Source organism: Clinocottus analis, unplaced genomic scaffold (genome assembly GCF_023055335.1).
Source record: "Clinocottus analis isolate CAN_PGR_092001 unplaced genomic scaffold, fCliAna1.0.p SCAF_10, whole genome shotgun sequence".
Lineage (NCBI taxonomy): Eukaryota > Metazoa > Chordata > Actinopteri > Perciformes > Cottidae > Clinocottus > Clinocottus analis.
The window spans coordinates 888,570-911,632 of NW_027175821.1; the positions used below are offsets into that span (position 1 = coordinate 888,570).

At 46.5% G+C, this 23,063-nt stretch overlaps 2 protein-coding genes and 3 non-coding genes across 9 annotated transcripts in view; all 5 read right to left on the reverse strand.

Moving 5' to 3' along the window:
• Window positions 1-168: 168 nt before the first annotated feature.
• On the reverse strand, window positions 169-9,890 carry st3gal5 (ST3 beta-galactoside alpha-2,3-sialyltransferase 5). 5 transcript variants are annotated; one of them, XM_068595395.1, is made up of 9 exons: window positions 9,806-9,829; window positions 9,057-9,127; window positions 8,553-8,631; window positions 6,733-6,841; window positions 5,478-5,687; window positions 4,422-4,558; window positions 4,111-4,297; window positions 2,980-3,138; window positions 169-1,984 (listed from the first exon to the last, which is right to left on the reverse strand). In XM_068595395.1, exons 3-9 carry the CDS (start codon window positions 8,567-8,569, stop codon window positions 1,709-1,711), a joined length of 1,095 nt encoding a protein of 364 aa, XP_068451496.1. In that variant the 5' UTR covers window positions 8,570-8,631; window positions 9,057-9,127; window positions 9,806-9,829; the 3' UTR covers window positions 169-1,708. The 5 variants fall into 5 exon arrangements, with proteins under 5 accessions (XP_068451496.1, XP_068451493.1, XP_068451495.1 ...); XM_068595392.1 differs by lacking the exon at window positions 9,057-9,127 and having other exon boundaries at window positions 9,806-9,890; XM_068595394.1 differs by lacking the exon at window positions 9,806-9,829 and having other exon boundaries at window positions 9,057-9,786.
• An 836-nt stretch (window positions 9,891-10,726) lies between these two features.
• Window positions 10,727-23,063, reverse strand: part of polr1a (RNA polymerase I subunit A) — a 20,783-nt gene continuing 8,446 nt past the window's right edge. Inside the window, exons 17-38 of the mRNA XM_068593131.1 lie at window positions 22,957-23,063; window positions 22,721-22,870; window positions 22,117-22,300; window positions 21,914-21,996; window positions 21,090-21,248; window positions 20,501-20,599; window positions 20,254-20,406; window positions 19,869-19,951; window positions 18,009-18,174; window positions 17,051-17,174; window positions 16,529-16,629; window positions 16,064-16,263; window positions 15,619-15,786; window positions 15,292-15,427; window positions 14,675-14,829; window positions 14,016-14,148; window positions 13,772-13,879; window positions 12,706-12,987; window positions 11,999-12,199; window positions 11,655-11,772; window positions 11,355-11,519; window positions 10,727-11,032 (exon numbers count right to left, since the gene is read on the reverse strand). The exon at window positions 22,957-23,063 is cut by the window's right edge and continues 85 nt beyond it. Of these exons, the coding sequence (XP_068449232.1) occupies window positions 10,932-11,032; window positions 11,355-11,519; window positions 11,655-11,772; window positions 11,999-12,199; window positions 12,706-12,987; window positions 13,772-13,879; window positions 14,016-14,148; window positions 14,675-14,829; window positions 15,292-15,427; window positions 15,619-15,786; window positions 16,064-16,263; window positions 16,529-16,629; window positions 17,051-17,174; window positions 18,009-18,174; window positions 19,869-19,951; window positions 20,254-20,406; window positions 20,501-20,599; window positions 21,090-21,248; window positions 21,914-21,996; window positions 22,117-22,300; window positions 22,721-22,870; window positions 22,957-23,063 (3,176 nt within the window). The 3' untranslated portion in view covers window positions 10,727-10,931. The remainder of the gene's footprint in view (window positions 11,033-11,354; window positions 11,520-11,654; window positions 11,773-11,998; window positions 12,200-12,705; window positions 12,988-13,771; window positions 13,880-14,015; window positions 14,149-14,674; window positions 14,830-15,291; window positions 15,428-15,618; window positions 15,787-16,063; window positions 16,264-16,528; window positions 16,630-17,050; window positions 17,175-18,008; window positions 18,175-19,868; window positions 19,952-20,253; window positions 20,407-20,500; window positions 20,600-21,089; window positions 21,249-21,913; window positions 21,997-22,116; window positions 22,301-22,720; window positions 22,871-22,956) is intronic.
• Window positions 17,392-17,528, reverse strand: LOC137798919 (small nucleolar RNA SNORA5). The gene has a single exon (XR_011079402.1). It is a non-coding gene; the product is annotated as a small nucleolar RNA SNORA5 (small nucleolar RNA).
• Window positions 18,312-18,449, reverse strand: LOC137798927 (small nucleolar RNA SNORA5). Its single transcript, XR_011079403.1, has one exon. It is a non-coding gene; the product is annotated as a small nucleolar RNA SNORA5 (small nucleolar RNA).
• LOC137798941 (small nucleolar RNA SNORA5) lies at window positions 21,461-21,597 on the reverse strand. The gene has a single exon (XR_011079405.1). It is a non-coding gene; the product is annotated as a small nucleolar RNA SNORA5 (small nucleolar RNA).

The window sequence follows — 23,063 nt, forward strand, 5'->3', positions numbered from 1 at the left end:
TGCTGAGGAGCAAATAAAATCTAACCTGGAGTGACCTGTGGCACACACACACACACACACACACACACACACACACACACACACACACACACACACACACACACACACACACACACACACACACACACACAACTAGCATGCAAATAAACCACTCAATTCCTCATAGTGTTATGATTTCTACCAAGTGTCTATTTTAATAATAACAAGGTACAATAAATTAAGACTGATTTAAAAAAAAAAAACAACATTATCAGTAGTGGAATAGAAAGCATTGTTGTGCTTGAAGGTCATCTCCTTCTGTTGGTCAACATATTTCTTTTGTTTTCATTGTTTTCACATTTAAAGACAGGATTGTTTTTGCATTTTTCTATCATTATTTGTGCGGTTTTTCCAGTAACTCGTCCTGATAAAATATGTCTCATCTCATGATGGTCAGTGGAAGAACAAACTGTGCCGTGAAATGAAACCGAACCGCCGAAAGGTAAAAAAAAAAAGCATATCAACTGATCAACTGCAATACAGAACAACGAACATGATGCAAAGATTAAAATACAAAAAATAAAAACAGAAAATGCAGAATAAACAAGCAGCTGTAAAATATTAAAAAATATCTTGTGAATCTCTAGCAGCACAGAGAAAACTAACTCCTACGTCGTTTAGCTGCTAATTTACAGTGGAATGACAAATATTGTGGAATTGTATATTATTCTGGAGGCAAGACACAACTTCCACCCCCCAACACACATTAAAAACATACACGTTTAAACTGTGAGGAAATACATTTTCATATACTTCAGCTATTTAAAAGCCTACGGGCCTGATGCAGAGCAGTGAAGATGCAGCTTCCATAAATATCATGCGTTCTTCTTCTCTTCTAAAAAGGCGAATTATACTCCTGCAACTACAACTACGGCTGGCCACGGAGTCGGATCGACAGACTAGTGTTGGTTTATAGTTCCTGTGTTTTTCATACTCCAGACCAGCAGGTGGCGCAACGACCGTTTAGAGTCGACCTGCACACCGACGTTCACAGATATCTCCCTCCAGGAATTCACCTCCATCTTTGTGTCCTGATACTCCGTCAGACGGGTTTTATAAATGCTCATATTTGTGGACCTCTTCAGCCAAACGTTCTTCAACAGGATCCATTGTTCATGTTTCTGCTGTGGCTTTTAAAAACAGAGGTATTATGCTATGAAGCCGGAAATGCGAGACTCAGAAAGGACGTGGTTAGCGGACGAATCAGAGCCTTGCGGGCTTGCGTAGCTTTGACGGATAGTCAGAAATTTGGGGTGACGCATGCAAGCACGCAAAATGGCCAATTTGACCACGCAAGGGCGGCCATGCGTGTCTTGCGTCTTTGCGTCTCTGCGTAAAACCCGAGTATAAATCAGCCTTTACACATTCAACTCATTGACAGGATGTCTCCGAGGACATTTCCTCGGAATACTGAAAGACTTGTGATAGGCAGCAATGTCACCAGAGTAACTTCCATGTTACTCGTTCTTCAAGAAGCACTTTTGAGACAAATTTAACATCTATTAAGTTCATTTCCGTCTTTGTGTCGTTTTTCCTCTCCTTCCTTCACAGGTTAGTAAATTCGTTGGTCTTGCCGTCACTTTTCTGCGCTCATGTCCAGCACTTTTACGCCAGAAAATAAGGGAGAAGTGCTTTTACAGTTGCTGTTGAAGGTCACGAGGTCAGGGAGTCAGAGGGTCGGCGTTGCGGGCGGCGTGCAGAAGGAGCAGTGGATCCCCCCCGTCAGGTCGGCGATGGCTCCCTCTTTCACGAGGCTGCGCAGAAGCTCCGTCTCTTTGTCCACGTTGTGCGACGTCTGCTTCAGCATGGCGGCCATGGACAGCTTGTCGTAGTAATGCAGCGGCGCCCCCTGCTGGGAGAGGTTGTAGCCGAAGCCCGCCAGGCTGACCTCGTCGCACAGCAGGCTGGCTAGGTTCAGTGCCGAGACCCCCATGGTGGGCACGTTCTGGAGGGGAAAGACGAGGGGAAGGGGAGGGCGAGAGGGAGGGAAGGAGATGGGAGAGCAGGTGGACAGTATTGTTATCAACTCTTTGTTAACTTCCTCTTGACTCTTTTTCAAGATTAACACTGGCTAAATTTAGAGAATGAATTCAGGTTTGCTCAGTAAGATTGTGCGAGTCCTTTCCTCTCCGAACATGCTTCATGCCAAGACTCGCAGGTTCTGTTCCATGGAGCTGAAATGGAGAGTTTACACACTATGAGGTACTTCATCCTACAGCCTCTCTGGCGCTGTAGTGCACAGCACTCGCCACTAGAGGTCACTCTCTACGCCGCAACGTGCAGCAGACGTGCAGCTCTTGTTGGCCCAATCACTGTCTCCTTCACAGACTCACACTTTGTGTACCATTTTCCTTAAGTCAACATCAGATGCTGACTTTGCTTCAGGGAATTACCCACAATGCATTGCAACGTGAAGTTAAACACACAGTTTCCAGTGGAAGAATGGAGACGTAAAAAAAAAAAAAGGTAAACAAAGAGACACATGCGCATTTAGACAGATAAAATATCTTTACAACATTAGAGAACATAAATACACATTAGAGGAATGCAAGCAGAATATACATATGTATGTGTGTGTGTGTGTGTGTGTGTGTGTGTGTGTGTGTGTGTGTGTGTGTGTGTATTTTGGTACATTCATCAAACTTTTCGTTTCGACAAAAACAAGTAAATAAATAATTAAAAATTACTTCTCATCTCGTGAGGACGACGTTCAAATCAGTGACTGAAAAGTCTAAAATAAATACACAATTGTACACAATATTTTGTTTTGTAAGTCACGTGATGTTGCAGCAAAGTCACATTCATGTTTACACCCTCAAGCCCTAAAGACTCACACTCAACCAGTTTCAGGGTTCAGGGCTCGAGGGTTCGGGGCTCGAGGGTTCGGGCTGGATCGGGATCGGGCCGTTGTGTTGCCACAGAGCGATTTGGTGTTGTTACCTGGTCGGTCCCCCACAGGCGTAGTCTGGGCGGAGGGTACTGCAGCAGGTCTAGCGCGGCCTCTCTGATGACATCTGGGTTGAGGAGTCTGAACCTGCGAGGCTCGAGGGCGAGTGCATCTGGAACCTTCTGCCAGAAGAAGATCCAGTCCCAGAGGGGCTGTGACACAGAGAGCAGATGTGTCTTAACTGCTTCTTGAAACATGAAAGAGGAGTGATTGCAAACACTGGGAGGAACCGTCTGTACCTGCTCCTGTCAAGTAATAATTGACAGTGTGTGTGTGTGTGTCTCATTTAAAAAGCACAATCTTGCAACTTTTTGTCCATTTTTCTATGTTGAAGATAATTTACTAGAACTATAGTGTGTAATGTTGGAAAAAAAGAGTTAATTTTTCTTTACTTTTTTGCTATTTTCAGTTCCCTTAGTTAGTTTTTTGGGCTCTATTTCCCATGTTTTGTTGCCTTCAAAATGGCTGACAAGATAAATAAATAATAAATAAGATAAATGGGTCCTGTATGAAGCGTCTCAACTGGCAGACTGCATTGCCACCACAGAGCATCTCCTCACTGCCAGCGTACGTTCACTGAAACCTGCTCGTCACGCCCACAGACCGTGGCCTCAGCTGACTGTGACCACAGCTCACATTGCTGTCGCAAGTTGTCTGACAACGTCACAGAAAAGAACCCACAGAGAAATAAGTTGTTGTTGCTTCATGTGACTTGTTGCCCGTGGACAAAAAGGTGGAAACGTGAGAGAAGGGGGCGCTGCATCAGAAGAGTTTGCGAAGGATTTTTCAAAAACATGGCTTCATTTCCGATTCATTTATTCATCTGGACGGATCATTCTTTACCGTCATATCTTTAAAATGTGAGCAGAACTTTCCTGCAGACGCCGCATGTGTTGCATGTGTTGCAAGAGAAACTCTCTCTCTCTAAATACACAAAAACCCAATAAAAATAACACAACTAAGTCATGAGATTTGTTTCGGATCAAAACGCTGAATTAAAATGACTCAGATTCCTATCAACCAGTACTTCAGAATGAACGGCATCCCTCATTAGACGTTCTAATGAAGACACAACACACACGCACACACACACACACACACACACACACACGGGAGTAACTCACCACAGAGAGCTTGTTGATCATCGCAGAGATCCAGCTGATGTCCACACCTTTATACACCACCGCCACAAACAGAGTGTGTTTGTCCGTGTCGATCCAGCGCAGCGGCGTGCCCTCCGGGTAGCTCATCCTGATGCTGGTTCGATTCCCGACGTCCACGCTGAACTCTCCCAGAGGGCCGCTGTTCAACCTTTTGAAGGAGGGTCGTTGATTTTTAAAAATGTACATAGCCGAGTCCTCATGCGAGCACATTCACAGGAAGGGGAAGGTGCTGCCTGTGATGGTATCAGTCACCTGAACTTTGAGTTTCTGACCTGATAACCGTGTCGAACCGGTTGATGAGCTGGCCCAGCTCCAGGCCTCGAAGGATGCCGCCGTTTCCCATGACCACGCAGCGCCGGCATTCATCCGACGTCTTCTCCGCCTGCGGCGCCGAGTCGGAGTCTGGCAGCTTGAAGGGGGAGAGAGGGAAGCGTTTATTCATGATTTAAAGGCGCTGAATACCTGATTGGGAGCATTTCTATTGCCTCTTAATGGCTCTCAACATGGCGACGACTGAGCTACGTTGAGCCAGAGGGCAACCTCCAGTTCTGAGTAAAGCCGCCGAAAACCTGCATTCTCTCTCTTGACCACCAGTGGGCGACTCCTCTGGTTGTATAGAAGTCAATGCTTCATGTGTTGAAGCTGCATTCTCTCTCCTGACCACCAGGGGGCGACTCCTCTGGTTGTATAGAAGTCTATATAAGTGACTCTACTTCTCTCTTGATGTATTCCCTCAGTAAACATTGTAAACATGAGTTTATGTCTCAATCTCTAGTTTCTAGTCTTCAATACAGCATGATGTTCCTTGAGTAAATTACGGTCATAAATATCAAACAGATCATAAACTTTGGGTTATCAGATGGCGAGGTGGTAAAATGATGCATTTAATGCCATTTATTATCAGACGTTGGTAAAGTTCAACTTTCATTATGAACATGCAAACAGCAGTGATATTTGATCTCTTGTGAACCTTTCAACTGCAAGAGAGCCCTCTGTCTTTATCCACGGCCCTCTTTACTGTGAACACACACCCACACAGAGACAGACAGACACACAGACAGACACAGACACACACACCTGGTCACTGCTGCTTCTGTAACACTGGGCTATGCAGACGATTACAGCTTGCGAGCTGTTCTTGTGACTCGTGGGTCTGAACTCTGGAGACGAGAGCAAAGCTTCCAGACGCCAGGAGTCGCTCTTCATGTTCGAGTCAAGCTCGGAGGGTTTTTGTCACGCGGCTACGAGCCCGCAGGGCACCATGAGTCAAACACAACCACGCGATGAACGATCAGAACGCTCGGTGGATCACCTCAGGTCACACTCACCTGGTTCAGCAGGTTCTCCACTTTGGACGCGAGGCCTTTGAAGCCGAACGGCGGCGGATACCAGAAGAGGCCGTCGGGCGGCGGGATGTCCTTCCACAGGAAGGCCTGGGTCATGTGACTGGAAGCGGGCAGCCGAGCCAACAAGCTTCGCCTGGTGCCGCCGGGGCGACACGGACTCGCCAGGACTCGCCGCACATGCTCGTGCATCCGCTGCGAGGCAAAACAGGCGGTTGCCATGTAAATGCGTGGTGTTGAGGGGTTTTAATATAGTTACAAAAGAATAGGGTTGCAAAATTCCAGGAATATTCAAAGTTGGAAACTTTCCACGGGAAATAACAGGAATTAACTGGAAATTTTGGGGTAATTTAACTGTATTTACTTTGTCATAATCAGACATGCATGCAAACATTTATAATACAACTTTTAAAAATGACTTTTTTGACATTCCGAAAGCCGTGAATAATGGAGGTGATGGTGTACTTTTGTGTGGACATACATACTTCCGACTCTACTGCTGTAAAAAGTCTACTGTACACAAATAAACTTGGTATTAAAATGAACATGGCTTCAGTTTACCAAGCAATCAATATGCTAATGACAGTGTTGGGAAAGTTCACTTTCTACATGAACTAGTGCAGTTCATAGTCCATAATTAAGTTCCCTGTTATATGCTTTTGCAAAAAACTTAGGCACAAAATCCCGAGCCAAAATTCCTGTGGAAAGTTTCCGGAAATTTACCAGAAAATTTCCGCTCCGTTGCAACCCTACAAAAGAGTAACCGGTCCCGCTGCATCGCTTTACACAACACCACTAGAAGGAAAGCAGCTTAGGAGTTTAGGGGCGTCATGGTCCGGCTATAGTTGGCATTGATTTCCTATTGCGTGCAACATCCTCTGTGGACTTCGTCCCGTACGTTTTCTTTGGCCCAGACAGTCTCAAGCAGCATACAATATGGAGGTCAAAAACAAAATAAAGAGCACCGTCTCCGGTCCCACAGACACAATTGACACAGGAAAACTTGCTGAGTTAAAAAAAAAAGAGAAAAAGGAGTGGAAGAAGATTTCCTTTCCTGGCCCACTGCGAGTTCATTCTGTTTCTTTCTTAGATTGGAGGTGAGAAAAGAGAGATCTGGAGGAACTCGTCAGGTCTCCCCCATCACCTGAACCACATTGTCAAGTCCAGCTTCTAACACTCCTGAATACTTTCAGCTCACAGTAAACATGTAAAGTCTTTGAGTCCGTGTGCGTCCTCTCACCTTTTTGTGTGCGTGGTTGACGTGCCATTCCAGAGGGTTGCTCGTCTCCGTCTCCGGAAGAGAGAGCATCCAGAGCAACCCTAGAGCCACCACCACCCCCAACACACACCTGCAGGTTGGAAATAGGAGGGAAAGGGGATTTTTTTGGTTTAACATTCTAACATGTGAATTTGTGTATGTGTAAATAATAAAACAATGTTCATTGAGACCAGCTGACAAATGCTAAAGTAAATTTGCAAAACATATGGACGTTATATGCAAGGAAGCCACATGTAAAAACATTTTGAGGTCACCGTGATGGCGAGCAGCAGAGTCAGAGATGTGTGGCGTTACCGCATGTCACCTTCTCGTGAAGGATTCCCCACTCGGGAATAGGGATCGCTCATTCTTGAGAAAAGATACAAAACCCATGTTTCGGGTTTTAACGACTTTCTTTTATTCTTGAAGCGCATGGCGGCCGAGGACGAGGGATTTTTTGTCAACAGGGATACAAAAGGAAAGAAAAGGCTTCTTCCAGCAACACATTTCGCGACTTTTTTTTTTAGACCACATGCGAATGGGGACTTTTCCACTTGAGACAGGTGATCCCATCGAGTTTCATTGATACACTCCGACGGGGCCGGTGATAAAGACGGGTATGGTGATATGCCTGCTGAACACATAAACCCTTAACCCCTCAGACGTGTGATGTCTCACAGTCCAAGGTTATTTACAGTGCTATTGCATCACAATCAGTTTACTGGAGATACATCAAAACAAAAAAAGGGAGGTGAGGGAGGCGCAGGTACACTGTGTGTGCAGACAGGAGGTGCTCTCTCATATTGGACTTGGATCAGTGGACAAGGTTCCTCAAGTCACGCCCTGATATAATGGGACGGTTTCAGTGCAAACCCCACAACACTTTGAGCATTTAACTGGTTCATACAGTGGGGGCCGCTGTTTTTGCTTAAACTGGAAACCAGCCAAACGATACGGCAGGTGCACTTTTGCTAGAGACGACTTTTTTTCTGCACAGAGAGTGTGTGTGTGCAGAGAGGTGTGTGTATCCGGGGTTTCAGATGGGCGAAAAAGTAACTGAAGACACGAGGAGGAAGATATAGCCACAGACTCGCTGTTGTTATTACAAAAGTCAAAGCTCAGAATCTTCAGATAACTTGAAGAGGCCACACATTGATACGGTGCTTTAACACTCCACTATTTGTTGTCTGAGCACTTTATCTTCACCTCGTAATTCATTTCATACACATTGCACTGTGTTGTCGTCGACTGTTGATTGATATTTGTCTCGTCTAACGTCTCGTGTTCAAAGTTATGCATCTTCCATCAAGGTGAATTTCCTCGTTTGTGAAAACATTCCTGGCCAATAAAACGGTTTGTGATTCTGATCTCCAACACAAATCCCTCGTCACAGTAACCACATTTCATTACACCCGCTCTTCTGACTCACGTCACACCGGCTACAATCGCACATACTTTCACACCGCAACAGAATGCAGAAAAACTGGTCTCACTGGCTCTTCCATTTTCTCCAGTTGCACTTCGAAGATAAAACGGCGGTGGGGTGAAGAAATGAATGATGATTTTTAAAAAAAATGCTCGATAAATCAAAGAGCACATACTTCAACAACCATTAGAAGGATCGTTGAACGGCGTTGCTGAAAATGCCAGCTTTAACCGACCACACCTGGGTCTACACTGTAGATTTAGAGCACCTGGCCGTGTTGTTGTGAAGCCCTTCAGAACGGTGGCAACGTCTACCCAAGCACGGCGGTATTAAAGAGGACAGTGGCCATCTTTGTACTGTGTAACGTGAGCCTCACCATTTAGGGAGCCTCATTGTGGTCTCATCCACTGTCTCTGGTATCTGTGATGAGGTGGGATGCTCTCAGGGATCTGGTCCTGAACACACACACACACACACACACACACACACACACACACACACACACACACACACACACACACACACACACACACAGTCATGTACAAGTCTATTTGCAACAATTAGGCAACAATGCATAGTTGAAAGCGTATTGATTTATGAATACTTTAGTTTTAGATAGAAGCTCAGTGTGCAGCAGCTGTTATAAGTGCAGTGTGGGAAGTGAAAGCTGGCTGCTTAGCAAATAAAATGCACAACCATAAAGAAGTTCACAGCATACATCCTCAAAGTCTGAGTGCCCACACAACGTTATTGTTTCGTTATTACCGTGTTATTACGCACGAACACGCAGCCAGCTGGTCGAGCACATTCCGCTTAAACGTAAAAGTACATTTAACGTTTAACACGTCTTGATCTCATAAACAGTTATTCTTAAAGGTACCTTGACGTCAGTGATTTGGTCCCTCTTGTGCGCAGAAAGAGGAACGGGGTCGTGAAAAAAAAACAACGAAGCTGCGTCAAAAAAAAAACACACACAAAAACAAACACACAAAAAACGAACCGATGAGGTGACGATCACGTTAGCTAAAGACGTGACGTCATCGTTGCAACCAGCCAATAGCGTGGCTGCTTGAACGTCAATAGCGAGACTAGTGAGTTACTGCTACGTCGCTTAAAAGAAACAACAAAAAGGGGAAAATGTTATAAGATAAGAGTTGCTCCGACGGAATGTGTTGGTAGCAAAGCTTCACTTTAGTGTAGTCCACGTCACCGAAAAGCGGTTTATAGATGATAATAACGGCACCGAAAAAAAATGTGCATAAGGCGGACGTTATATTAATTTAACCTGCAGCTAAAACGATGAAAATGCCTTAAAAAACGCGGCCCGGTGAGCCTGCTATCCCCGTTAAGACTTTACCCAAACCGGGCCGCCTCAAAAAGCGAAGAAAAAAAAGATACTACGCCAAAAAAAAGAGACAAAAATTAACCTAAAAAGCCAGCTCACGTTCACGTAAATAACGTCCCTTTTGCTCGTGCCGTTTCACGGGGCCGCGCGCGCGCAGCGTAACGTGAAACCGTTAACTCGCTTCCAACCGTGACCGCATTACGCGCCGTTTAGCACACAGTACTGTCATTTTTTTAGCACCCGCAAACGCGGTGACCAGGTGTGAGCGGTAACTTGGTGCTTACCCTTCCGCGGGTCCCGCCGCTTCGTCATGACTACTCCCCTCGACGGGAGTCAGTAGTTATCAGCGACTCATCCTGTAGATTTTCATCCCAGCGTCATTCGTCAGCCTCCTTTGCGGACAGCCAATCAGCGCCCGGAATTCTGCGCGGTCACTTCCGGTATTTCGTAATCAGAACCCCGCGAACTGATCACGACCCGCGACGCAGAAACGTTAATATTAAATGAACCAAAGCGTAAATAACTAAATACAATGAGACACGTTTTGTTTTGTACACATTTATAAAGTTTAACGTCATTAAATATAAAAAAATTAAATAAACGGGTTGCTTTTCTAAGATATGTTGCTTCTAGTAATGTGAAGCTATGCATTATTTTATAGTTTACAGCGATTGCTCAGTGACTTAGTTTTCTAGACACGTTGTTTTACATTTATTAATTCTCAAAGATTTTAAAATAATAAAAATCAAAACATCAAATATTAAAGAACATTTGGCACGGGGAGACACGTCACATCCACCACATTAAGTGAGAACTGAGATAAAATGTAATCACCTTATATATTTTTTACAAGAACGAGGGTGTCTTGGGCCTTCTGTGTCAGCAGAACTGAACGCTCTGGGATCAATAAAACAAACCATGAAAAATAGCTATAACACAAGTTATTGCCTCACCCCACAATCTCACTATTACGAGCATGGAGTGAGGTAAAATACCTGCGGCACTATTTTAAAACTTGTTATCAATACACAAGTGTAAATATGAAGTTTTTTGTACAAAAAGCTAAAAAAAAAAAAAAAAAAGGGATTAAAAGAAAGTAGATGTATTTCTATTGTAGGAGTTCAACGCTAAAAATGGATGCAAGAATGGTCAACTCATTTTTGGTTTTCAAAAGGAATTATTTATAAAACAATATTTGAGGGTTACAAATGTAAATGATGCATACATGCATGTATGCATGCATACATACATACATACATACATACATGTCATACATACATACATACATATATACATACAAGTATGCATGCTTGCATACATGCATGCATTGATATACATACAGTTTTTGCATATTATACAGAAAAAAATATCAGTCCACAACCGGCTTCAACTGGATTCCTGGCTCCTCTCCTACTGCAGAGGTTGCTTCAAGTCGAACAGTCCCGTTCCACCTTTGACTACTTTCCCCACCACAATGCAAGCTGACGGGGACACCAGCTGATCAAATGACCCTGAGAGAGGAGGAAGAGGGGGAAAAAAACACCATGAACAACCCGAAAAAAAAAGACAAAGATAAGGGCAGCAGCGGTATTTCTGGTTAAAGTAGATGAGACTTTTCTGACAGGAAACCACGACGGCTGCGAAGGAACCTTAGGGACGCCACAAATGACTAATCCTGCAACTTACTTCTTCCTGTAACTTTTAAATCTTAAAAAAAAATATATATTTCTAAAGTTCCGTATTATTAGTAGCAATTCACTTTTCACCCTCTGCCACGAAATGTGTAGATAGATATGACTTTCTTTCTTTTTCTTGGCATAACGGCCTCCTCACCCTGCATGGTCGCCTGCTTGAGGAACTTGTAGCTGGTCTCGAAGGTCATCTGCTGCAGAGGGGAGGCGTTGGACCGGATGGCGTGCCGGTTCAGAGGCTTATACACGCCTTCGAAACACATGTAGTCCGCCACCAGCGACAGATGTCTGGGGTCCACCTCGATACCTGGACGGAGAAACACAAATGAGTGGATCTAACAGCCGTGTGGGTCTGGTCTCTGAGGATTGCCACTGTGTGTGTGTGTGTGTGTGTGTGTGTGTGTGTGTGTGTGTGTGTGTGTGTGTGTGTGTGTGTGTGTACCGTAGACAGCAAACACATCTTTGATCTCCTTCTCGATGACCTTCAGAGCCACCTCAATCCCGTAGGTCTTCGCCATGGCGTGGACTTCATTGGAGTAAAGTCGGTTGATGTCTAAGATCTGGAGGAGGAAATAAAGTCTCACGGTTACGATCATCACCAAACCAGACATGAGTGCAACCTCATCATAAAATACACAACAATACTGTTGAGCAACTAGCCCCTGAAGTCCGTCTTTAAATAGTCAAAGCAGACTTCGACAAGGCCAACTGAAGTTACTATCCGCAATCAAATGAGGCGCCGCGGCGGCGGCTGCATCCTGCTCTGGGTAATCTGTGTCTCCGTACATCACTGTGGTTGAACAGTTCCTGCATGTTGATGCCTTCTGCGTTGAGGACCGTCTCCTTCTCGCCGGCCTTGGTCGTGGTTTCACCCAGCAGGCAGCGCGTCAAGCCCTTGGTCTCCACGATGACGGCGTTCTGAGCCAACGCCGACAGCACCGAGGTCAGGTCAAAGTGCACCTTGGTCACCGGCAGGACCAGCTCGACCTGCAGACAACGCAGCGCTGGTAAGTGTCATTGATAACAATGGCATTTTGCTACAATTTTGTGCACTCGAAAACACTGCTGCTTTCGTCCACAGGGGCCGCCAAAAGCAACACAAAATTGAAAAGCCGCATTCTGCAACTTTTAACATTTGCCACATTTTGATCAGGTGCAATTTCAATGTGATGTGTAGAGTAATGCAAAGCTAAGCGATTAACACATTTTTAAAATGGTCTGCATGACGACAATTTTTTACTTTTGACCCACTATTTTTGAAATGCACGACATTTCCTTGAAACAAAAAGTATTCTTACATTCTGGTGCAGGGTTCATACACATTGTGAACAATGGATTTCCAAGACTTTTAACCAAATTTCCATGACTTTAAACCACATTTTATTACTATGTTTTACTCAGGTAACACCGCCAAAAACCAGCAGCTAAGGCTGTTTGAACCGGGCTACGATCAGAGCGACAAATTTACCCAGAACTCCCGGCAGTACACTCACCTCACACCAGAGCTCGTGCTGCGGATCGTAGCGGTATCGCTCGATGGCCGGGTTGGAGTCCAGGACGGCGTTGGTCCTCATCAGATCCTGCTCCTCCTCCTCGTCTCCCCTTGCTGTCTTCTTCTTCCTCTTCTCCTTCACCTTCCCGGACTTCGACTGGGACGCCTCTGGCATTTTCTCCTCCTCGTCCTGGGCCTCCTCCTCCGGCCCCTCGTCCTCCACCTGATCCTCTTTATCCTCGGCATCGTCTATTCTGTCCTCCTCCTCACTCTCATAGTCCACCTGCGGAGGCACACAGGTTGTCAGGGGTTGAACCTCTGAGCCCCACAACGCGCCCGCCATGTTTCCTTTAAACAACCGAACAAAACTACGCTGTTCATCGGAGCCAGAAGCTGCGTTGTACGTCTGCTTCCCGCAATGGATGTGTAGCTGCAGGACTCAGTAAGCACTCCATCGACACACTCGCCCAACACATATTAAAAAAAACACACATGGCATCCTGTGTGAAGAGGACTTAAAAGAAAGAAAGATATAAAACTGCAGAAAAGAGGAAATTCAAGCAGCAGTTTATGAATGACTCGTTATCTTTACCCCACAAACAATCACACACACACACGCACGCACGCACGCACGTCCGTGTGTAACCACCTCACAATATGTGTAGCTTGTTGGTTGCAGTAACGAACTCGTAAAACACGTTTCAACTGGTTTCAAACTGCCATCGCCTGCTGACAGACTCCTCTTGGAATCGAACCCGTTGTGGGTCGTTCAAGAGGAAGAATCTCTACATTTATATTATGAAATAATAAATGAGAAAATCCCACTGAGGTTTTACTTTGGAGAAGCTGTTAGATTTTTCTGGGGTCGTTTCTCACACGATCTCACGACACGGCGGCGGCTGCTGCACACACACCTGTCGGGGATCTTAGAAGACAAATGGATGAGCAGAAAACCCTTAAAAGCCATTGAAAATCCGTAAAAGGATAACCCTTCAAACCCCTTAAAAACCCATAAAACTCCTTAAAAACTTTGCGCTACAACCGCCGCGGCGTTCCCGTCCTCGTACCTCCTCCTCCTGTCTGCCTTTGCGCTTGGCGTCCGAAGCGTCGGCGTCTCCTTCGTTGGCGGTGTCGTCCACGACCTCTGGCTCCGCCTCGTCCGGCCCGTCGTCCGCCTGAAGACGGCGTCCACGCGACGGAAAAGGGATTTTTTTTCACGTTAATTTGTGTTGTTTTTTCCCCAAGTGAAGGAAGACACTAAAACGTCCCACAGGGAACGCTGACACGGATGAAATTAAAATAAAAACGGACCCCGGCGGCGTCGCCCGCCTCCTCGCCGTCGTTGTGGTCCCGGTCCCTCGGGGAGGCCTTCCTGGTTTCCACAGCGATGGACGCCAGCTTCGCCGTGCGCTTCTTAATGCCTTCGAGGAGGAGGCGGAAAAACCTGACGACACAAGTTCATGTCAGGTCGTTCCTTCATGGATGATGGGAACCACATTTCCATGACTTTAATCCACATTTCCAGAACTTAAAACCACATTTACATAACTTTAAATCAAATGTCCATGAGCAAACAGTGTGAAATGTGTGTGAACAGTAAAAAGTGATAAAATGTAGTATTTAAACTGACAATGAGGATTCAAAGCATACAGTAAACCTTAAATGACTCAAATGAATGAGAGACAATGTTTGATTAAAAGAATAAACATTCATATAGATGCCTGTATGTATGCTGCTGATATGTTGAGCCTCTTTCTTTATAAAGCAGATTCATTATTTATAACTAAATGAACCTCATGAACACATGAATAGAACACGGTTACAGGACTGACAGGTTTTTACATGACCGTGAGAACCCTGACACACACACACACACACACACACACACACACACACACACACACACTGACACACACACACACACACACACACACACACACACACACACACACACACACACACACACACACCTAGTTTCCATGTAGTGGAGGATCTCTTTGGGCGACAGCAGCTTGTCTTCACTGTAACGTTCTGGAGGAAGGAACTGAAAGCTGACTTTGAACGAGCGCAGCTTTTCAAATTTTTCAATCCGTAAAGTTTCCACCACGTCCACCTTCTGCAGCACCTGCACACACACACACACACACACACACACACACACACACACACACACACACACACACACACACACACACACACACACACGTACGTGTGTTTAATCCCCCAACACCTCTCAGAAGCTCAAGTGAAGCACAGAGGGAAGGATCATCTCTGATCACAATAAGTATCACAACGAAAGAGAACAAATACTGGCATCAGAAGAACAAGCAACAAAAACTAAATAAAGAAAGATGCCAAAAAAACCACGCAGGAGACGGGGAAGGAGGATGAGGAGGGGAAAGGACGATGAGGAGGGGAAAAGAGGATGAGGAGGGGAAAAGAGGATGAGGAGGGGGAAGGAGGATGAGGAGGGGAAAAGAGGATGAGGAGGGGAAAGAGGATGAGGAGGGGAAAGGAGGATGAGGAGGGGAAAGGAGGATGAGGAGGGGACATGAGGATGAGGGGATGACAGAGGCAGGTGCCTCACCTCGGCCAGACAGACTCTGGTGAGTCTCTTGCGCAGCGCGTTGGCTCTCTTCAGGGCTTTCCTGGTGTTCAGCACCGGGACGCTCATCATGGGGGTCTTGATGTTGGAGCTGGCCACCATGAGGATCTCCCTCAGTCTGCAGGGGGAGGGGAGGGGGAGGAGAGGAGAGAGAGAGTTGATGAAGAGGACAGGGTGATTATTTTCTTTTTTTGTCCTTATATGTTCTTTTTTTGTCCTTATATGTTCTTTTTTTAGGTCCTTATACCATCCATCCATCCATCCATCCATCCATCCAGACAGACAGACAGAGAGATTGAGAGAGATTACCGGGGTATTCCTAAAGTCACGTTCATCTCTCCTCTGCCGGCGAAGTGGAAGGTGTTGAGGGTCATCTGGGTGGACGGCTCCCCGATGGACTGGGCGGCCAGCAGGCCCACGGCTTCCCCCGGGTCGCACAGCGAGCGCTGCCACTTGTAGAGCAACAGCCGCCGGAGGCTGACGACACAGAGAGAGAGAGAGAGAGAGAGAGAGAGAGAGAGAGAGAGAGAGAGAGAGAGAGAGAGAGAGAGAGAGAGAGAGAGAGAGAGAGAGAGAGAGAGAGAGAGAGAGAGAGAGAGAGAGAGAGAGAGAGAGAGAGAGAGAGAGAGAGAGAGAGAGAGAGAGAGAGAGAGAGAGAGAGAGAGAGAGAGAGAGAGAGAAGGGGTCACATTTCTTGGCTTCATTGTGTTGTCACAGTTTGTTTTTCTGCCCAGCCAGTTAGTCGGTCGGTCACCTCTGGGTGTCCACGGCGCCTCGGCTCCGGCCGCCCGCCTCCTGGAGGTACTTTTCCGTGATGCCGTGGAAGGTCTCCGACACCGAGCCGAAGCAGACGTCGGGCTTCAGCACGCCCAGCGGCGGCTCGGGGCAGCGCGAGGTCTTACGGCCGTATTTCAATCGGCCCGACTCGTCCAGAGAGCGCCACCGCTCGAAGAGCTGCAGAGAGGAGGGAGGGGGGAGGGGGGCAGAAGCACAGTTAATGGATTTACAGGACCTTTACATGACTTTAAACCAAATTGACATGAGCAAACATTGTGTGAAATGTGTGTGTGAACAGTAAAAAGTGATAAAATGTCGTATTTAAACTAACAATGAGGATTCAAAGCATACAGTAAACCTTAAATGACACAAATGAATGAGAGACAAAAGGGTTTAAAGGCTCAGCGGTCTGTATGAGGATCGTTCTCTACGTGTTATTGACCTGCAACTCGGCAACATTCCTGCCGTATTGATCTGGAGCTGTTCGTTCTGCCGATTGCTTCAGCTTGGCCAACTTCTTTTGGGAAAACAGCAAGAACGCTCCTGAGGGGGAGATCACAAACACAAATATTACAAAACATTCACATAGAACATCCAAATATAGCAGAGCAATACATCATTGACCTCCTGCTCAATCAGAAGAGCTCAAAGCGGCATCTTTAGAGCCGTCTTATTGACCTATTCTGATTTATAGACCACCAGTCAAAGGTTTGGAGGTTTTCGTCCTGCATTTCTCAAGCTTTTAGGTTGTTGAAGGTCTTCTTCACACATAAGATATTTTCTCTGAAAGGGTTTGTCAAAACTGTGTTTTAGACATGGAGAACAACACGGTTAGATCGTGAAAGGTCTCTTTGAGCGACAGTTAGTCGGTCGACTTCAATCTTTATCTGAAGCCAGCGTCTCTCTCTCTGTGCAGCAAAGACACAGGATGGCGTTGCTGCCTGACCAAACCGTTGTTATCTACCTCTCCGCGGGCTCGCCACCTCTCTCTTCGCTCTCCAGCGCTGGATGGACTCAAAGTGTTGGTTGGCGGCGTGAGGGTCCAGGCGCGCCAAAACCTCGTCCAGGCCCTGGGCGCGCTTGATGACCTAATGGAGGGAAACACACGTGTCCATTGTTGAGGGTTTAGTCAATCAGTGTCGTATTCAAACAGCAGAGATACCGCCATTTGACTGATGGTTAATGCTTAATGGACAAAGAGACTCCACTCAACATATATGTGTGTGTGTGTGTGTGTGTGTGTGTGTGTGTGTGTGTGTGTGTGTGTGTGTATGTGTATGTGTATGTGTATGTGTATGTGTATGTGTGTGTGTGTAGTACATATTTATCCCCAGCGACCATGGTGGAGCGCCGTGGGGCCCATGAACTACACCTTCACTGTGGCAGCCATTTTGGCCAGTGGCATCCACTGAGGGGGAAGCACTGAATTTGACACGACTGCGTTTTTGTGGTTGTCAAAATACATATTTTGTTTGGATTAGGTGTCCGTTATGTCTTTCTATATCCACCTGCAGGTGTCCACAGTCATTTTGAAAAACTCAATGCAGTGTTTCATTGTGTGCGTCTCAAATGCAAAACGCATGTAAATATATTTAAATAGCGACACATCTTCCCGTAGTTACAGATGCTGGACTATCTGACTGAGGACAAAGAAACTATTAACACCAATGTGACTAAATGTCCTTTTTTTAAAAAAACAAACAAACACCACAGAAACTGCCAATAGCTGCTTTTGCATACTTTCAAATGGGACGGCCGTGTTTTCAGCCTCAGAACAGGTCCTGATTGTCACAGCTGAGCGAATCAGAAGCCTTTCATTGTTTGAATCGTTTCCTTGATGGCCTAAATTCCATTTGCATTTGTTGACATTCAGGACATGTCCTTAACAACAACAACAACAACAACAACGCTGTCTGCGTTACCTCGTAGTTGTCCTCTATGAAAGAGAACTGCTTTGGCTGCAGGAACGGAGTCTTGGGGATGTCCAGTCCATCTTCCCCGTACAAGAACTGGACCACGGACCCGTCGCTGTCCCTCACCGTCAGATCGTACTGCACTACCAGACCCTCCAGATGCTTTATGACACATCTGCAGAAGACAGGATGGAGAGAGAGAGAGAGAGAGAGAGAGAAAGAGAGAGAGAGAGAAAAGGGCGGCAGGGTCAATGAGATGAGAGGAGCATATTTGTGTATGGCATCTGAATTAACAGTGCCGTTCAGTGATGTGTGTGTGTGTAGTACATATTTATCCCCAGCGGCCATGGTGGAGCACCGCGGGGCCCATGAACTACACCTTCACTGTGGCAGCCATTTTGGCCAGTGGCATCCACTGAGGGAGGAAGCACTGAATTTGACACGACTGCGTTTCAGCTGGTATGAACACACGTCTGATATCAAATCACACTCCTCAGAGTCACGGGTACCCCTCACTCCTCAGAGTCACGGGTACCCCTCACTCCTCAGAGTCACGGGTACCCCTCACTCCTCAGGGTCACGGGTACCCCTCACTCCTCAGAGTCACCCCTCACTCCTCAGAGTCACGGTTACCCCTCACTCCTCAGGGTCACGGGTACCCCTCACTCCTCAGAGTCACCCCTCACTCCTCAGGGTCACGGGTACCCCTCACTCCTCAGGGTCACGGGTACCCCTCACTCCTCAGAGTCACGGGTATCCCTCACTCCTCAGAGTCACGGGTACCCCTCACTCCTCAGAGTTACGGGTATCCCTCACTCCTCAGAGTCACGGGTACCCCTCACTCCTCAGAGTTACGGGTACCCCTCACTCCTCAGAGTTACGGGTACCCCTCACTCCTCAGAGTTACGGGTACCCCTCACTCCTCAGAGTCACGGGTACCCCTCACTCCTCAGAGTTACGGGTACCCCTCACTCAGAGTTAGAGTTGGCCTCAAAAGTCCTTTTAGGAAACCGTCCATTGGCAGCAGTTCACATGTTTTTAGAAAAGGCTCACAAACATGGGTTGAAGCAGAACATTTATTTAATTATGTTCATCTGGTGTAATTTTAGATACACAAATACTTTTTATATGCTTGTTATATTCTGTCTGTATATTGCATACTGCTATTGTATTCTTATTTCCTGTTTTTGATATTGTTTATTACTCTATCATCTGTCTCTTGTGTGCATTGTAAAGTATCTAGTAAGACAATAAAGATCTTATCTTTGCTCTGTAATGGGAAAATATAGTATTGCAATGGTAAACTGATTTAAATGTTTCTTTGTGACGTTGGAAGCAGACGGTGTGAGGGGAAGTGAAGGGACAGTCAAAGGACTGTCTCCTATGTATGCAAATGAGGGGGGGGGTCGTAAACAATTCGTGAACTGACGGGGTGTTGAAAGTCTCAGGGCAAAGGAGATTGTGACTTCTTTGTAATCAAGGACCAAGAGACGAAAGGTCTAAGATGGGCGGGTACCCAGTGTTCCCTTTGTTCCACGTGGTCTGAAGGTGTGAACCTCATCGTGTATAAAAGAGAGCTGGGACTGTTGTTTCATTGAATTGTGTGTCGCAGACTGCTTTGGGTGGCTGTGGCAGACTTTTCCTTCTTGCAAGAATAAACGGAGTAAAGACAATTTTGATTCAGAGATTCCATAACTCCTTAGCAGATCAACTGAGAAAATTTTCCATTACAGCTCTTTCTGATTCTAAAAGGCGTCTCTGTTTCGACGAGCTCCTGAGAGAGACTCCAAATTGGAAATTTACGGCCTCTGCACAAAACACTTTTCAGACTGCATCAGCGGTTTTCAGCAAAGCCAGGTTTCACGTTACCTCTGCAGGTATCCTGATCTGGATGTTTTCACAGCTGTGTCGACCAGTCCCTCTCTGCCGGCCATGCAGTGATAGAAAAACTCCTGGGAGAGAAAAGACAAGTCACATGGAAGCTGAAGCTAGCTGCAGCTCAGCCAGAGAGGCAACAGATCGAATCGACAGTTGCAGGGTTCATACACATTGTGACCAATGGATCACCAAATTAGCATATTAATTATTTCAAACTCGGCGTGAATGAACGTCAAGAACACAAGAATATAACACATTTACACAACTTTAACTACACTTTTTTGTCTCCAAAAAAGGACTTTTCCAAGCCTGGGAATAACCATTTTAAAATGCCATGCTTTTTCCAGGTTTTCCATGACCGTGAGAACTCGTGTACCTGTGGTTTGATGCCCGTGAGGAACCTTCCGGAAATGAAGCCCCCGGCACCCGGAGCGGGGTCATACGGCTGGAAGCACGGCAAGGATTTCCCAGAAGGCATCAGTGGAGGCCTCCGGCCCTCCAACTCGATCTGGCCCAGTAGACATGAAATCTGGAACACACACAGAGAGAGAACCAGCGTTAGGGTGTATTTCAGGTCAATGACCTCCAGTTCATCAGGTATTATTGAAGTGTGGGGGCGATACCTGCATGGTGTTTACAGTTGAGCCCTTGGCTCCTGATTGGACCATCAGTTGGAGGTTGTTGTCTGGAAAAGACGTGTGGAGTCCGACGGGCATGCACACCTACAGACGCAGACGGAGCAAACATATAAATTGATGTCTAACGAAATGCATGATTACACACTTTGTGCAGAAAAATACTTCATCCGACATGGAATTGTTGCAAAATCTATGTTGAACATATTTACTGATTATGTGTTTAAAGACAGGACAACAACAGAAAAGAGAACAAAAATGTGGCAGTGCCCCCAAACCCCATTATACTTGACATTTTTTGCATGAGAATGTATAATCTGTTGAAGTGGGAAAAATATTGTGCAGAATAAGTAACATGAACAAAACATATTAGACTTGCACCAGTGAAGAAAAAAAAACAGAACAAAAAAAAAAAACAATGCTTAGTCCAGCACTGCATGATGGGAAATGCGGGCCGTCACATGTGAACAAGTGCAGGCCCGGAAATAACCATTTTAAAACTCCATGACGTGTCCAGGTTTACCCTGGGAGTGGAAGTAGTGATGCTTGGCGGTCTGAATAGCACCGGCCGGTTTACCTTGTTGATGTCGTTGTTCACTTGGTTGGCCACTTCCTTGAACTTGTGGTCGGCCATGCTGAAGTCTTTCTGGTCCGGGTCGAGGTGAGCGTCCTGCCAGCGGCTCTGAGCCTCGCCTTTATCCACTGTGGCGGGAAGGTTGAAGGCGGCTTGGAGGGCCTTGGAGATGGAAAAGTTAAATGATGAGAACAGTACATAGAAGAAGAAGAAGAAAAAGAAGAAGACTACAGGCTTAGCAGCAGACAGACACAGTTGTGTCTGCTGCCCCCAAGTGGACAAAAACATCAGTTATTGCAAGTGTATAGTTGTATTCAAAGACACAATATGTAGACATACATACAATATATCAGACATACAATTGTACTGTGTGTGTTTGTGTGTAGTACATATTTATCCCCAGCGGCCATGATGGAGCGCCGTGGGGCCCATGAACTACACCTTCACTGTGGCAGCCATTTTGGCCAGTGGCATCCACTGAGGGGGAAGCACTGAATTTGACACGGCTGTGTTTATTTGTGTGTCTAAATACATGTGTTGTGTGGATTAAGTGTCTGTTATGTCTTCCATATGTTCATTGGTTTGAACAACACTAAAACAGCGTACATCCACACCATGTATCACGAGACTAGAGCATGTTTTCTGTTATTTTCAGAAATACTCAGAAGTATTAAAAGAGTATTTTACACATTAATTTGATTTCCCAAGAAACATTGAGTCCTGTGCTTGTTATTATGAATTTAGACAATGTAATAGTGTATCACAACATCCGGATAGATGATTTTTTTAGTTCATTTTAAAAGGACAAATCCGATGCTTTCACTCACTTTGGTGCCAATCTGCAGCGATTCTTGAATGATTTTTTTCCTCCGCTTGTTGGCGGCTGGTTTCACCAGGATGTCTTCAACACCTGGACACAAGACAAACAAAAGAAGTGGTTCGTCATAATATTCTTCTTCTGCCTTCAGTATAGTCATACGCAAACTCTGAATGAACTGTCACGCGGGCTTGGCGTGTTTGTGGTCGTTACCCAGCGTGAAGCCTCTGTACAGCTGCAGGTAGGCGGTGAAGAGCCGAGCCAGGCAGCTGAGCAGCTTGCCGCTGGTCTGGCCTCCGTACAGCTCGTAGCAGCAGTGGACCAGACCGTAGGCCGAGGAGCCGTAGTGCGCCTTGTCCAGGACGCCCACCAGCAGCTCGCCCTGACGGATCACCACCTGACAGACGGAGAACGACGAGTTCATTCATTTAAAACGTATTGCATATTTGCCCGCTAGCGCTGCCGCCGCCTCTCTGCTGGCGCTGCTGCTGCTGCCTCTCTGCTAGCGCTGCTGCTGCTGCCTCTCTGCTGGCGCTGCTGCTGCTGCCTCTCTGCTGGCGCTGCTGCTGCCGCCGCCTCTCCGCTAGCGCTGCCGCCGCCTCTCCGCTAGCGCTGCCGCCGCCTCTCCGCTAGCGCTGCTACTGCCTCTGCCTCTCTCTCACTGCTGCTAACTCTTTGCTAGCTCCCTGCTAGCTCCCCGACAACCACCAAAAGTAGCAGGACCAGCCCCGGCTCGATGCCCGACTCAGGAAGTCTTTATATACAGCCTAGGTTTGGTACATGTGTGTGTGTTTTTTGTGAGTGTGTGTGTGTGTACCTGTGAGTCACACATGCTGTCAGGACTGTATCCCGGAGCAGCTCGCGGTGGGACTTGGATCCACGCCTTGCTGGGGATTTTGGATTTGCCCGTCAGGTTGAGCGGCACAGCCTTCTGGGGGATTACGTTGAGCAGGAGCGTCGACACCACCTACGACAACCAACGAGTTAATGACGCAATCGCGCAAACATTACACTCGTGCACGCTGTCACCGACCACATCACAAGCTCACTGACCTGCTTCCCCGTCCAGAGCTGCTGGGGTTTGAGGACGGCCGGCGGCAGCATCAGAACCCGGCCCGGTTTGTCCGTGAGTCCCCTGTACACCAGCTCGATGTACTGGA

Bases quoted from the DNA above. Each gene is read 5' to 3' on its own strand.
- st3gal5 (XM_068595392.1), bottom strand. The intron at 3,139-4,110 runs GTGAGTTACTCC...TCTGTGTCACAG, and splicing joins TGATCAACAAGCTCTCTGTG to CCCCTCTGGGACTGGATCTT. The intron at 1,985-2,979 runs GTAACAACACCA...TTTCCCCTCCAG, and splicing joins GCCTGTGGGGGACCGACCAG to AACGTGCCCACCATGGGGGT.